This window comes from Octodon degus, unplaced genomic scaffold (assembly GCF_000260255.1).
Source record: "Octodon degus isolate 3935 unplaced genomic scaffold, OctDeg1.0 scaffold00028, whole genome shotgun sequence".
Taxonomy (NCBI): Eukaryota; Metazoa; Chordata; class Mammalia; order Rodentia; family Octodontidae; genus Octodon; species Octodon degus.
The window spans coordinates 2,059,461-2,074,384 of NW_004524604.1; the positions used below are offsets into that span (position 1 = coordinate 2,059,461).

General features: G+C 43.2%; 1 protein-coding gene across 1 annotated transcript in view; it reads right to left on the reverse strand.

The window, feature by feature from the left end:
• Positions 1 to 3,426: 3,426 nt before the first annotated feature.
• Positions 3,427 to 14,924, reverse strand: part of Cdkl2 (cyclin dependent kinase like 2) — a 53,393-nt gene continuing 41,895 nt past the window's right edge. Inside the window, exons 13-14 of the mRNA XM_023713034.1 lie at positions 6,112 to 6,187; positions 3,427 to 4,846 (exon numbers count right to left, since the gene is read on the reverse strand). Of these exons, the coding sequence (XP_023568802.1) occupies positions 6,119 to 6,187 (69 nt within the window). The 3' untranslated portion in view covers positions 3,427 to 4,846; positions 6,112 to 6,118. The remainder of the gene's footprint in view (positions 4,847 to 6,111; positions 6,188 to 14,924) is intronic.

Here is a 14,924-nt window from a genome sequence, read left to right on the forward strand (position 1 = left end):
GAAACACCTTTCACAGTATCTTTCAGTTGGAGGTTTAGATGCCCATTCCCACTCAGGATTGAATTAATACAGTCACACTGGGTAAATTTATAGCAAATGTGTTTTTAAAGTCTTCTGTTTCCATACTGGCAATACATTTCTCCTTTTCTAGAGTGCTTTTACAGTTGCCTTTAGTGATTTTTTTTCCCTAAATCAATATACTGAGTCAGGTGTGCATGCCTGTAATTCCAGCACTTGGGAAGGATGCCTCAAGTTTGAGGCCAGCCTGGGCTACACTGTAAGTTCAAGGCCAGCCTGGGCTACATATTGAGACATACCTGAAAAAAAAAAATAGGAAAAATGTAGAGAGGAAAATGCTCAATACTTGAGCTAAAATCTATTTTATCCTTTTTGAAGTCCATTAATATCATTTTTTCACACAAAAATTCAAGTAGTCAATAAATACATAAAAAGAAACTGAACATATGTGTAACCTTAACAGTAGCCAAGCAAACATAAGTTAGACCAAGTTCCTCTTCTCCCATCAGATTGACCAAATCAAACTTTATTAATGTCTCATGTAAGGTCAACTTGCACTGTTGGTGAAAACATGAACCGCACAACTATCCTGGCGGACAGCTCGGCAGTCAACCGCAGCTCAAGATGGCATGCAGCACCTGCAGCTTGCAAGTGGCCCCTGGCTGGTGGCTCCTCCGGCACCGTTCTCTGCTCCATGGCTCCGAAGGCGATGGCCCCTGGCTAGGTTGTACGTGGCCCACATCCATTCACAGAACCCCACTTCTGGTCACTCCTTCAGTCCAAGCGAGGCCCCGGGCTGCAGCCTGCCAGCGTAGCTGCTCCCATCACCACGAGGGCAACAGGGATCAGCAGGATCCAAACGGGCCATGCGCAAGGGTTGGGAAAACTCTTGGGCTGCTCCTGTGGAAGTAAGGGTGCCCACAGCTCTTGAGTCTAAACTCTCAGAGTTTTATTACTTAAACATGTTTTACTTCTAAAACAAATTCCAGATCTCAATAATCATAACCATGTCAACACTCATAAATTTTTCATTCACTAAATATCAAACTTTTTTCTGACAAGGCCTGGCTATGTAGTTCAGGCCAGGCCAGCCTGAAACTTGCTTTGTAGTCCAGGCTGGCCTCAAACTGCCAGTCGTCCTGCCTCAGCCTCAGCCTCTCAAGTGCAGGGATTATAGCCATGTGGTACTATGCATGGCTCTTCAAATTTTTTGAGCCTATTGCCTGGTCTATAAGATGTGAACACTGTTCCTACATTTATAGCTACTATCACACAAAAACCACTGTACTAGACACTGTGATACAGAAATAGGTAAAGAAAGTACAGTAGCTATTTTTGTGAGACACTGATGTTCTAGTGAGGCAGTGGCACCTTGTTTTCCACCTTAATGTAGGGGCAGGAAACACGCCAACTTGCATGTTGTTTTAATTTCCCTGGTTCTTTCTTACACTGATTTGTGTATATCACACAAAATATTTCCCAGAACTTTACAGAAAACTTTTTCATGTCTTAAGGAAATTATCAAGTAAAAAATAAAAAATAAAGATTTAATGCTAAAGTGTTGGGATAAGGAGTTAAAATAGAGATGTACAGAATGACATGCTGGGCATGTGGGACGAGGAATAGAAAAACCGAACTGCGACAGCAGAGTAACCAGGAACACCTGAAATTCCTCAAGGTCATCCCATTTTGGTGTCCTTGCTCCCAGATGACTAGCATGTTCTCACAATCTCAGGCATACATGATAAGAGCTTGTTTTGTGAACCAAAAGTAGCCTAAAGGCTGAGACTCAATATACATAAAAATAAAGACCGAAGGGGGCGCTGCAGCTTTTTGCTCAAGCCCTCACTTTGATTGCATGGAGTGTCCATGTGTCTTCATTTGTGGCTGGCACTGTGAGTCCTTCCCAGCACTAAAGTAAAAAATAAAAGAATTAATGTTATACAGTGGAGGAAATCACTTTTTACTGAAAACAGGAAAACGCCATTTTCCTGAATGGATTTTGTTTTAAAGAAAATTTCTCCATGTGTAATATACACTCCGCGTCAGACAGCCACAAACACCTAGCAGCACAAAGCTCAGTCTAGGAGCTGACGTGGAGACCTGCGGTGAGGGCTCGCAGGAGGGTGCCGGGAAGTGTGCTGTGTGTTAATTAGACTTTCAAGTCATTTCATGTTTGAAGCCATTAGAGGTTTAAAAAAAAAAAAAGACGCTTTAAAAAGCAGTGCAAGACAATAATTTTTTATACAGGTAGAAAATAGTTCAGGGCTCCTTTCTAATGTAAACACAGCATAAAACAGAAAGGAGAGAGAGAGAGAAAAAGAGAGAAAGAGGGGGAAGAGAGAGAGGAGAAGACGAGAAGAGAAGAGAAGAAGAGGAGGGGAGGGGAGGGGAGGAGAGGAGAGGAGAGGAGAGAAGAGAGCCTTCAGTCCCCTGGTGGCTCCCCAGTTCCTTCCAGAGAGTCAAACTCAAGTCAGCTGGATTTCTGGGCCCTGTCTCTTCTGTAAGCCAGGCTTCTATCAGAGCACAACTAAATGGGGCAAAGCTGAGTGTCCCATGTTCTCTCCCCTGCTTCTGCGCTCCCACTTCAGCTGACAGTCAAAGATTCCCAACCGGAAGCAAGAGATTCTTCTCCACCAGGAGAGCCGGCCTCTCAGCCCATGTCCATACCAGCTCTGCCCATGCTGCCCTTGCAGGACACAGCTTTGTCACTGTGCTTCTTCTGTCACTAGCTTTACAGGGAAATTAACTTATCTCCCACCCCTAGAGCCAAAGTTTCAAAAGAAAACAGCAAATTATTTCAAACTTGTTTATTAGATACCATACAGTGGTATAAATGTTATTTATAGTCTCTTCATAAGTCTAAATTAAACACATCTATGGAGCTATTTATTACTTTCCAAGCATTCACACACACAGCAAAACCACTGAGCCCCCCACAACTAGCACAAATGCACATTTCATATCGGTAGGTGAGTAAATCCCACCCTTGCAAAGAGACAAGATAAGCATAAACTTCTTTTTTAAAAAACAATTATTTTGGTTCAGCTCCAATTTACAAACTCTTTCCCTGCTTGTTCAGCTAAGGGTCTAACCAGACAGGATCTCAAGTGCCCACACAGACGTAAAAGATGATTCTTCTTATCCCTTCATTCTAAAGCCTGCAAAATGCTTAAATAGGCAAAGGTACTCAAGGGCTCCTAGGATTTTCTTTTTTAACCAGGAGTTCAACTCGGCACCTTACACTTGCCAGGCAGGAGCTGTGTCACTGAGCTAGTCCTCTGGCAGGAATTAGAAGGCAACTGATCCTAGACCTTCAGACAACGAGCTACTATCTTTCCCCTGATTTTTACATAAAACCATCACTGAAATAAGCTTGCGGTGCTGCGTGGCTTTACATATGAGCCTATTGGTAACACTTCTCAAAGTGAAAATAAAATGATTTTTTAATATGAAACTTATTAAGGCCAATATACCAGTCTCTCCTTCCCCAACACGCTGGATGTGGCAAACTAGTCAAACACCTCATCAAAGGTTAGACAGAGCTTTGAAAACAATTTAACTGGAATCACTTTCTACAGACTTGCACATCAGATGTTTTATTTTGCCTCCTCTGGAATGTCCTGTTCTTTTGAGGCCCAAGTATTCAATGTCTGAATTTTAATATCAAGTTCTTCAGGACAATAAAGAGCTGAGTTAGCTTTTTGGGCTAAGGTCTACTTGATGACTTTTGGAAAAAACACCACACTATACTATTTAGATAAGGCCAAAAATCCTGTACAGATTCTGGTCCCTGTCACAATTATTCTCTAACATGATAAATGCAGACCACAGCTGGAAAGCCAGAGGAATCTGAGGCCCAAACCAGTCTAACCTCACCCTACAAGGCTGTGTGAGGAATGTGGGTAGATGACTTTGCACTTCGGTGAGAAGCTTTGGGGAAGGCCTAGGTGTCTGAGGTAACGAGGAGCCTGGGTTCTGCTGTCACCCTCAAGCTACCATGGGCAGAGTGGAGTACAGGATAACAGAGGCTAAGCTTCTTCTACCGGGCGCTTCAACAGCAGCAGCCCACGTGGCTGCCAGCTTAGGGGCAGCCTGCCTCCCAGCCCCTTTTGTACATACAGCTTTCTCTAATGAGCAGCACCACATGCAGCTCCAAGGCACTCTTACAACACTTCTTGATCCCTGATCCAACCTGGCTCCTTCACAGGGAACCCTGCACCAGACTCCTCACACAGAGGACAGCGAGGTCAGTTTCTCCTCCGGGTTTCCACTGCCAGGGTTCTCGGAAGATCAGCTGAGGGCAGCGACTGAACATCAGCATGCATCACAACGGCAGACCCACACCTCCCTGGGACAGCAGCTACACAGGCCTCAGTGCCTGGAAACCAGTTTTAAATGTGTTTTTATAGTTAGGATAAGGGAAACTTTTTTTCCTAGCCTTTTCATCTTCTTTAATAGTAAGCGTTTATACAAATAGCACACAAAGTTCAATGCATGAATAATACAACCTTTTATAATATTTCTCTTTTTTACTCACTTTTAATCTTGGCTAACTTTAAATATACAATCTATTAACAGCAAATACACATTCATGTAACAAGACCCACATCACTACTCTTTAGATACGTCTTGCAACAGTAGTAACAGACTGGAAAGGGGAGGAGGGGCACTTGCTCAGTCTCCAGTGAAACCACTGCAGGCCTTCGTCTTTGCTTTCTCTGCAAATTCTTTCTCAGAAAAAGCAGGCGGTTCAGAAGGAAACAAACCCAAGCACCTCTTGCCTAGGATATCAGCACTTCGATCCCAAAAGGATGCCATGCAGCACCTAAAAAAAAAAAAGCAGAGAGACAGGGCTAAATGGCTTTATTAGATCTCCCTGGAAATTGATTTCTACTTTACCTGCTTTCTCACATTGTACTTGTGTATATACTGGTAATACTGATGGCTATGCAGTCTAAGAAAGTGAGGTTAGATGCCTTAAAATCAAATAAGATATAAAGGCACTCTTTGGAATCATTATCAATCCAGAGGAGCTTGTACAACCTGCTGTCTCCTTGTACGCAAACAATGGCTGATAAAACAGCCCAAGCCTTGTATGGCCTGCAGCTTATGTGAGCTGGCTGTGCAGAGCTCATATGCAGTCTCACAGACGATGCTGCATCCAGACCTCTCCCTGGAGCTGGAAGGGAGAGGGGATCAAAACCTGAGTTCGTGTCACAGTAAACTCCCTTTGATGCTCCAGAATTGCAAAGTCATCTGTGGAGGTTAACAGACTGATTTCAATAAGCCCACTGTGAAAAGATGAGATTTTATTACCGTCCTGTTTTACAGAGCAAAAGAGACATTAAACATTGAAGGATTTGTTTAAGGTCACACAAAAAAAGTATTGCCCAGAAAGGTGTGATTGTACATTTGGATTTATTGCAATATTCACCAGGAAGCTCAACCACAAAACTGACTGAAGGACTCCACTTGAGCATCTGTCTCCTTAGGTGCTCAGAATGCATTCTTAGGCACCTTTGTTACCTACTACATTTTTTTTTTCCTGCTACATTTTTATAATTTTTTGTTTTTGTTTTTTTGTTTTTTTTTTTTTTTTTTTTTTCCTCAAATGCCTTCAGGGCACTTTTGGCCAGCGGGAGAGTTGTGAGGTTCGAACTCCAGCAACCTGAGGCTGACAGCTTTGTGGAAGCAGCCACTTAAAGGACTGAGCTAGGGCCAGGCCCCCTTGTTTTGTTTTTTAAGCACTAAGAAGTCCTATCTTAAAAATTCTGATGGGAAAGAGGCTGCAGGCAGCCTCGCTGGCTCAGGCTTACAGGCGCCTCCTGAGGAGGCCGCAAGTGTGTCTGCTCAGTTCCCTCTGAGAGCACCCAGCATCACTGTGCTGTACGAGGCTGTGAGTTCTGTACAGAGGGGTTGTGTTCCCCAGCCAAACACTCCTTCTGGTTTTCTCAGCCACACAAAGCCTTCCCTGTCAGGAGCTCATGAGGCCAATCAGCACAGAACGTTTCCACTCACAGATTTCTTCAGTAAGACATAAACCGACTCTCATCCGGTCACATGGCCTTACATAAGAGCGGCCAGACCTACCGTGTCCTCAGGGCTGGTGCTCCACCCGTGGCAGGTCAGCCTCTGCGGCGTCCTCAGGCAGGGGTGGTCCTAACACCTGAGCACAAGAACCAATCACAGAAGTTCTCGGTAATTACAGAAGTCCCGTTCCCCCAGTTCTCATCCTGCTGTCCAAGTGTGAGATGCCGACAAGTGGTAGGCGCTCGCAGCTCCCACTTCTCACACAGGAAAAGGGAAAGTAAGAGGATGTTATTCTTTGACTCCTAAGTTTACACATATGTGGAAAGATCCTTTGGCTCTGCCATTGCCCACTTCACAGCCCATCTCTGCTACTTCTTACAAAACTATGGCTTCAAAATCACCATTATAACTACGCAACTGAAAAGAAGGAAAGCATACCTGAAGTGAGTGAAAAGACAGGAATTGTACTGGGGGGAGCAGGTAGTGGGACTTGAACTCAGGACCTTATGCTTGCCAGGAAGGCACTTCTGTGTCACCTATATCCCCAGCTCTCTTTTTGTCTGAACTATAAAAATGAACTGAACGGATATGCTAGGCCTACAGAAATACAATATCTGAAATTAAAAATCTGATTAAATGGTAATAGCAAGATGGAGAAGTGAAATACCAGCAAATGCGAATCTAGATCTATAGGAATTGGGTAACCAAGAATAGAAAGAAGAAAAAGAAATCTTTAAAAAATAGAGTCCCAAGAACCTGTGAAAAATACTGAAAGGTTGAACATACCTGTCACTAGACTCTCAGGAAGGAAGGAAGAGATTATGGAAAAAATATTCAAAGGAACAGTGGCCAAAAATTCCCCAGGCTCAGTAAAAGATGCTTTTAGATTCCAGAAACTTGGTCAACCCCAAACAGAACAAATTAGAAACTATGCCTTCTATATTCAAGCTACCAAAAAAATAAATCTGGAAAGCAGCTAAAGAAAAATGGAACACTGCCTACAAGGGGACAGCTCACAAAGGAGTTTTTTTTGTTTTTCATAAAAAACAATAAAGATCAAAAGACAGAAGTGCTAGGAGAAAAAGACAGCAAACACCAAGAACCTTCAACGGAACACCATTTCCAGTGAAAATATATTGGGATAAGTAAGGCAAAATAAAATAGTGCTCGTTTTTTTGTTTTTGCTTTCATTTTGTTGTTGTATTTGTTGCTGTTTGAGGTGGGATCTCGCTATGTAGTTCAGGCTGGCCTTGAACTCTTTCAAGTGATCCTCCTGCTTCCGCCTCCCAAGTACTGAGATTACAGGGCTGCACTGCCATGACCAGCTGCAGTCATTCTCAAAAGAAGGACAACTAAGATAGCCTTTCAGCAGGAGACTTGTCAAGGAAGGCTAAAGGAATTTTAAAGCAAAAAGTACAGTACAGGTTGAGGTCCTCAATGTACATGAATGTAGCCAGTGTGACAGCTTTCACATAAAGTTCAGTCTGGAAGGAAAGGCATATGATTGGAATGTTTCTGTTTTACATTAACTTGTATGATGCACACTATAAAGGATTAGTTATATATAGTGTAATGCCTAAAACAACTTCTTAAAAGAATAATACAGAGATATCATAAAAAAAACCCTAAAATAATCAAAAACAAAACAAGACCAGAAAGGAAAAACAAATGGACAGAGAATGAATAATCAAAACACAGCATCAGACCCACCACACTGGTAATCAGGTTAAATGTGAATGGTCTAGACAGTGTGTAGTCAGCTGGATTGTGAAGAGACGTCCTTTAGAGTGCCGGCCTCAGGAGCTGACACAGTGACTCCAGCACTGCTCCCAAGGCCTTGCCCAGGGCGTCTATGTTACCTCTGAGCTGACCTCAAGAGGCTCACGGGGCCACCACAGTGTGCGGGCTCTTCACAGGGCAGGCTGAGCCAGAGAGACACAAGGTACAGCAGGATGTGAACATGGAGAAAGTGAGCCACCAGCCCAGGACCCTGAGTGGCCTCAGAAGTGAGAATCCCACCAGGCAGCAAGGACACAGGGCCTCGGGCCAGGAAACAGGATGCTCCATTCTGCCTCCACCCTGGACGAGCCAAGGAACAGAAATTCAAAGCTTTTGGAACCACAGTGCTGCTGAAATCTGGTTCTGACCTACAAGACACACGGAGGCCAGCAGCTGTGCCTCTGTTTCTGACCGATAAAGGACACAGCTTTCTGCTTAGGCAAGCCCAGGGATTGGGGTTTGATCCCCATCACCACATGCCATGTCGCCCCACCCCCAGGCACACTGAGCCGGCCACTAAGACTGGGCATGGTGGTGAATGCCTGTAATCCCAGCACCGGGGAGGCTGAAAACAGGAGGATCACTCTGAGTCCAAATTGTGTAGTGAGACCCTGTACCAAATACATAAATTAAAAAAAAAGGAACACGTCTTTCAGTCTGCACTAACTGGTGAGCAGCCACAGACAACTAGGAATAGATTCTAATTAAAGGGCACAGAATGCCACAATGGACACAAAGGACAGGGCCTACTTCTATGCTGCCTGTAAAAACACTTTAAACACAAGAAATAAAACACACTGGAAGTAAATCAAAGTAAAAAACAAAACAAACAAAAGACATGTACTGTACAAATAAATCTCCCAAGACTGGGATAGATTTGCAATCTCAGGTGACATCAACATCAAGGATAGAGCATAAGGAGAAACAGCAAGGCATTTCATACTGACAGAAGGGGCAGCGGACCAAACGACAGAACACTTCTAAGTGTGCCTGAACTGAACAGGAGAGACTGAAAATGTATGAAGCAAAAATACAGACATAAGAGAAATGGACACTTCCACAACCACAATAAAAGATTTTCACAGCGCGCTTTCAGAAACTGGCAGACCTGGGGCCGGGGAGATAGCTCAGTAGAGTAAGTGCTTGCCTGACAAGCGCAAGGGCCTGAGTTCAATCCCCAGTTCCAAAAGAAAGGAAAGAAACAAACTGGCAGACCTAAACCCACAGCCTCACTCAGGGCACTGAGAGCTAAATACTATCAGTCACTCTGATTCTACTCCGCATTTATTTGGTGTCATCTACCCTAAAGCATTTTGAACAATAGCTCATAATAAGCCAATGAAAAATTACACTAAAATTTAATTTTAGATGTGCACAGGAATTTATGGGGACTAACCATCTCCACCACGCAGGAAGTGCTGCAGACACCTGCAGAGGTGAGGCCCTGCAGCAGCCGCCCCCCTGAGCCCCCAGGCATGGCTCTGAGGTGGCTCTGAGGAAATACTGGTGGGATGAGGATACACAGTTCACTTCAAAACAAAAGCTGCCTGCTTCAAGCAGAGGTGAGAACCCAGAGGACTTAGTCAGCACAGTGACTCCACACACTCCAGGTGGCTACGGCTGCTCAGGAGATTTAAAGTTTCTTATTTTCTTAAAAACAGGAATAAAAAGGGGCCGGCGAGATGGCTTAGTAGAATAAGTGCTTGACTGGCAAGCACAAGGGCCTGAGCTCAATCTCCAGTTCCACCAAAATAAATAAATAAATAAAATAAAATAAAAGGGCTGGGGAGATAATCTTAGTGGTCTAAGTGCCTACCTAGCAAGCACAAGGACCTGAGCTTGATCCCTGGTACCACATGCTGTACCAGCCCTGGAACCCTAGGTACGCCCAGCTAGCCACCAAAACCGGGCATGGCCACTGAAACCAGGCGTGGTGGTATACACCTGTAATCCCAGTGCTGGGGGGGGGGGGGGGGCTGAGACTGGAGGATCACTATGAGTCCAAGCTGCATAGTAAGACCCTGTACCAAATAAATAAATAAATTTTTAAAAAATAGGAATAAGAAAAGATGAATGGCGCAGCAAAAATGTGCATATTCTTTTTTTTATTTAATTTTAGGGAAGGATTTACAGGGTGTTCAGGGTCTCCCTACTAGATCAGACTCATAGTCCCAAGAGCTAGGATTACAGGTACATGCAACCGCACCCAATCTCATTCACGTTCAGCACACCCTGGGGGTGGGGCTGGCACAGCACACCCAGGGCTGGCACAACAGGCCCAGGGATTGAATGCCCAGCCCCCGTACTTGCTTGCAGGTGCTTTAATCCACTGAGCTATTTAAAAATGTGCACATTCTGAATTCTGAAGAACTAAAAGAAATTTAAGGATAACTCTATGGAACAGCAAATCTTCAACACATAGTAAATAGATTATCCTCAGAGAAAATGACATGTAGATATTTCATTTTGAAGGAATTTTGTTGTTGTTGTTGCTTTGTTTTTGTTTTTTGGCAGAACCGGGGTTTGAACTCAGGTCCTTGTGCTTGCCAGGGAAGCACTTATTCTACTGAGCCATCTCCCTGGCCATTTCATTTTGAAAAAATAAAAACAATTTCAGAATTTACTCTGCAGAGAAACAGTAAAAATTCCCATAATCTACTGTATACGAAGCCCAAAGACAGGCTATGGCCACACGCATGGATTACTGCTTGTTAGGAAGTTAGAATGACTGTCCCTCCTTTAGCAACCAGTTCTGCCCCAGTGGCAGTGCCTTCTACTGCCCCAGTGACTTACCCTATACCTCAGATGCCAATGGGATGCTCTCAGCCTCCTAAAATGGAAACCCCTGCGATTAGACCACCCTCGCATGGCACAGCTGCCCCTCTCAAGAAACCAGCTCCAGTGCAGAATTCATCAGTTGCAGTCCTCAGAGTCAGTCACATGAAAAGACTTCACAGTGCTCCCTCCTCTGTCCAACTACCTTCAAGCTTAAGTACACAAAGTGCTTGTCAGAATTTAGTACATCCAGCAAATAAGCCTATGCTCCCAATTTTAGTGCCTTTTGCCATTTGGGCCCTTTGGCACACTGTTTGAAAACAACCCTACTTCTGCTCGTGCCTTTTGGGGAGGATCTGTTGTTTCATCTCAGTCAGCTCCCGAATCTATGCTAACAGGCAAATCCTCGTATTTGCCAAATTCGGATCCTTCACATCAGTCTGATATATCCAAAGCTCCAGGTTTTAGGTCACAGAGACCCATTCCACGTCCCTCGGGTATTGTCAATATGGACTCACCATATGGTTCTGTAACACTTTCTTCTACACATTTGGGAAACTTTGCCTCAAACCTTTCAGGAGGTCAGACGCATAGGCCTGTGGCACCCCTTGGAGGAGCCCCTGCAGCTGCTAACTTTAACAGACAACATTCTTCTCCACTCAGTTTGGTGACTCCGTGTTCATCAGCATCCAGTGATTCTCCTGTGCAGTCAGTGTCCTCTGGGGTTCATGCCCCATCTCCTGCCCTGCCATCAGTCCCTTTAGGGTCAGAGAAGCCCCAGCAGCATCTCTCAGGACAGGAAAGTTCCGGTTCCAATTGGGACTGAACGTTCTGCACAGATCAGGCAAACAGGAACTTCAGCCCCATCAGTGACTGGGAGCAATTTATCAACGTCCATAGGGCACAGTGGCATCTGGTCCTTCAAAGGGATCAGTAGCAGTCAAGAAAAAGTAGACTGGTGTAACTCTGGGATGGGAAGCCCTATGATTCATGTCAATGTCGGACCCAGGAGTGTTTTCACAGCACCAAGCCATGGAGAGAGATAGCACAGGAATTGTAACTCCTTCTGGTACATTCCATCAGCATGTTCCTGCAGGATATTTAGACTTTCCTAAAGTTGGGGTGTGCCCTGTGCCCTTTTCTGTGTATGGGAATGTAATGAACCCTCCAGCGGCACCTATTCCTGATGGTCCTGGAGGACCCATATTCAATGGCCCTCAGGCTGCAGACCCTTCAACTCACTGATAAAGATGGTTTCAAGTTCCACAGAAAATAATGGTCCTCAAACAGTGTGGACTGGACCCTGGGCACCTCACATGAACAGTGTGCATATGAACCAGCTGGGCTGAGGCAGATGAGCTTGTTAGCCTGCAGATGCCTTTTCATTCAGAGAAAATCACAAGGCCAGAAAAACAATTATGCTGCCAAATCATTTTACTGATGTGCTTGACTGAAGTGTGTGGGCTTTTTGCAGAACTTACTAATGGATCTATTTTCTGTGAACATTTTGACTGCCCACTCCCCATCATTGGTCATTTTACCTTAGTTAGCATTTTTTTCTTATCATTTTTCTTTTTTTCTCTCCTTCTTCCCCTTCGGACATAAGTTTCTGTTGAAGCTGTTCTTTGGCTGGTTGGTTTTAGTATCGTAAACTGCTTCTGAGCAAACACGGAAATTTAGCAAAATTATGTAAACTTGATCCTGAGGTTTTAGGATGACAAGTAAATATACAATTGTTTACATAACAGAAAAGGCTAAGCAGAAAGTAAATTTCAGTATGTCAGTATAGAGGCTCTACTTAAATTAATGTGAGATATGTACCTTCATATTCAGAAAGCTGGATGTTTCCTTCATACATTAAACTATTAATAAGCATAAGAAATAAAAAATAAAAAACAGAGCTAAGGAGGTATGGTGTTGCAAGATGGTGGAGAGGTAAACAGCCAAAAAATAGCCTCTCCAAGACTTGGAGTCCACATGCTGGAAATTAGCAACAAATGCAGAGAAGGAGGAAAGTGGGTTCCTGGAATCCAGCAAGGGTCTGAAGTAAGAAATGGGGCCCACCAGACAGCAAAGAGAAAGACCTCAGTGCAGAAGAAGACAGGGCATGTGGGGCTCTCTCCCTGAGCTAGGATCAACCAACAAGATCCAGGCTCTGTCTGCCCCTTTGCCTACAGTAGCAGCACAGACATGGCCTGAAGTGGGCCCTTTTTCTATTTTCTTTTTTTTTTTTACATTTTTCTTTCATAAAACCATGAACATTGTTTCTAGTTTTGTTGTTGTAGATCTGTTCCATCGTTATTTCTTGTTCTTCCTTCTTTCTTTCCCTCCACTTTTCCAAAACTTGTATAATCTTCCTTTGTCCTTCAGCCTGGAGTCTAATCTCTCTCTCTCTCTCTCTCTCTCTCTCTCTCTCTCTCTCTCTCTCTTCTATTTCTCTATTTTTTCCCTTAAGTCTTCTTAAATTTTCTCCCCTGAGGTTAAAATCAGCCACATTGACAGGATACTTAATATATACAATTTTCTGGTTTTAAAAAAAAAATTTTGTTATATACCTACAAATCTTGTTCATAGAGTTAAAGGTGGCAAATTAATAGTGACCATAGTTTGTCAGTTTCTAGAGCATGCTTTGACATTATTGTTATTACTGATGTACTATTTTAGCCAAGGTGACATAGTTGTTCTAATCAGTTCTTCTTCCTTATATGACAGGACTGAGATTACGTAAAATCATAAACAATACTATAGGTCAGTGTCAAAGAACCAGAGGCTAGGACAAATAGGCAGGAACTTTTCATCCCCAATAAACTGAAGAGACAGAATCTTGCAACAGACTCAAACCCCAAAGGGCCACCACACCTGGTAAATATCTCTGAGAAGTAGCCATTTTCCAAGTATCCTGGCTACTAGCAATAAAGCTACTGACCATAAGAAATTTAGAAGCATCTACACAAATATTAAAAAAGAAAGAAAGAAAATAAATAAATAAAATGAGAAGATGGGGAGGCAAGATGCAACCCCAGACTTCTAGATCATGACATGAAAGGCAAAACCAGGGAGCAATGAAGTGGAACAATTCAAAAGCCACCCACTTGGACTCTGAAGTGGTAACAGTGGAAGTAATGAAGCACATGGATGAGACTATCAAAACAATCAAACTGGGAATAAATTCTCAGGTAACTATAGAGATGATGACCATAATGTAACATGTGGTTTGTGAATCTGGAGTAGATACAGATTTTTTAAAATAGGATCTTAGGAAAATGATGGAAACCATGAATTCCCAACATAGGAAAGAAATGGAATCCATGAAAGAGATTCAAACAGATATTCAGGAGATTTTACATTTTATTGATAATACACACAACAGAATGAATCAATGTGAAGATAGAACATCAGACCTGGAAGATGGGTAGTGGTCAGTGATCAGGAAAAGAAAGATTTTTTAAAATATCAAGGATTGAGGCTGGGGAGATGGCTCAGTAAAACAGCGCTTCCCCAGCAAGTGCAAGGGTCTGAGTTCAATCCCTGGTTGCGCCAAATAAATAAATAAATAAAATAGCAAGGATCTATGAAAATTCAGCCCAAAGCTGCTAGATGATACAAAGAAGAATAACATAAGATGGATTGGAGTCAATGAAAAACCAGAAGACAGCACCAATGACAAAAAAAAAAAAAAAAAAAAAAAAAAAACTTGCTCACAGAAGCCATGGCAGAAAACTTTCAATCATGGAAAACAATGTGACATTCAGTAGGTGAGGCATATAGAACTCCAATTAGCCTTGATTAAAAAAAAATCTACCCCAAGGCATATAATCCTCAGGATTCAAGAAATTCAACATAAGAACAGAATATTAAAGCTGTTACAGAAAAAGACCAAATCATCCATAAAATAAAGACCATCAGAATCACAACTAACTTTCAAACATAAATCCTCAAGTCAAGGAGAGCTTGTAGTGCAGTATTTTAAGGCCTGAAGGAAAACAATTACCAACTCACATTGATGTATCCCCAAAAAACTGTTTTAAAATGAATATGATCAGAAAGAAGATATTTCTTGAGGGCCAGCCAAATAGCTCAATGGATTAAAGCACCTGCAAGCAGGTGCAGCAGCCAGGGGTTTGATTCCTGGGTGTGCTGTAGCAGTCCCATCCCCCGGGGTCCTCAGAGACAGCAATTGAGACTGGGCATGGTAGCACACGCCTGTAATCCCAGTCCTTGGCAGACTGTAAACAGACAGATCACTACAAGTCCGATCTAGTAGTGAGACCCTGAATACCCTGTAGACCTTTCCCTAAAAAATGCCAAAAAAAAAAAAA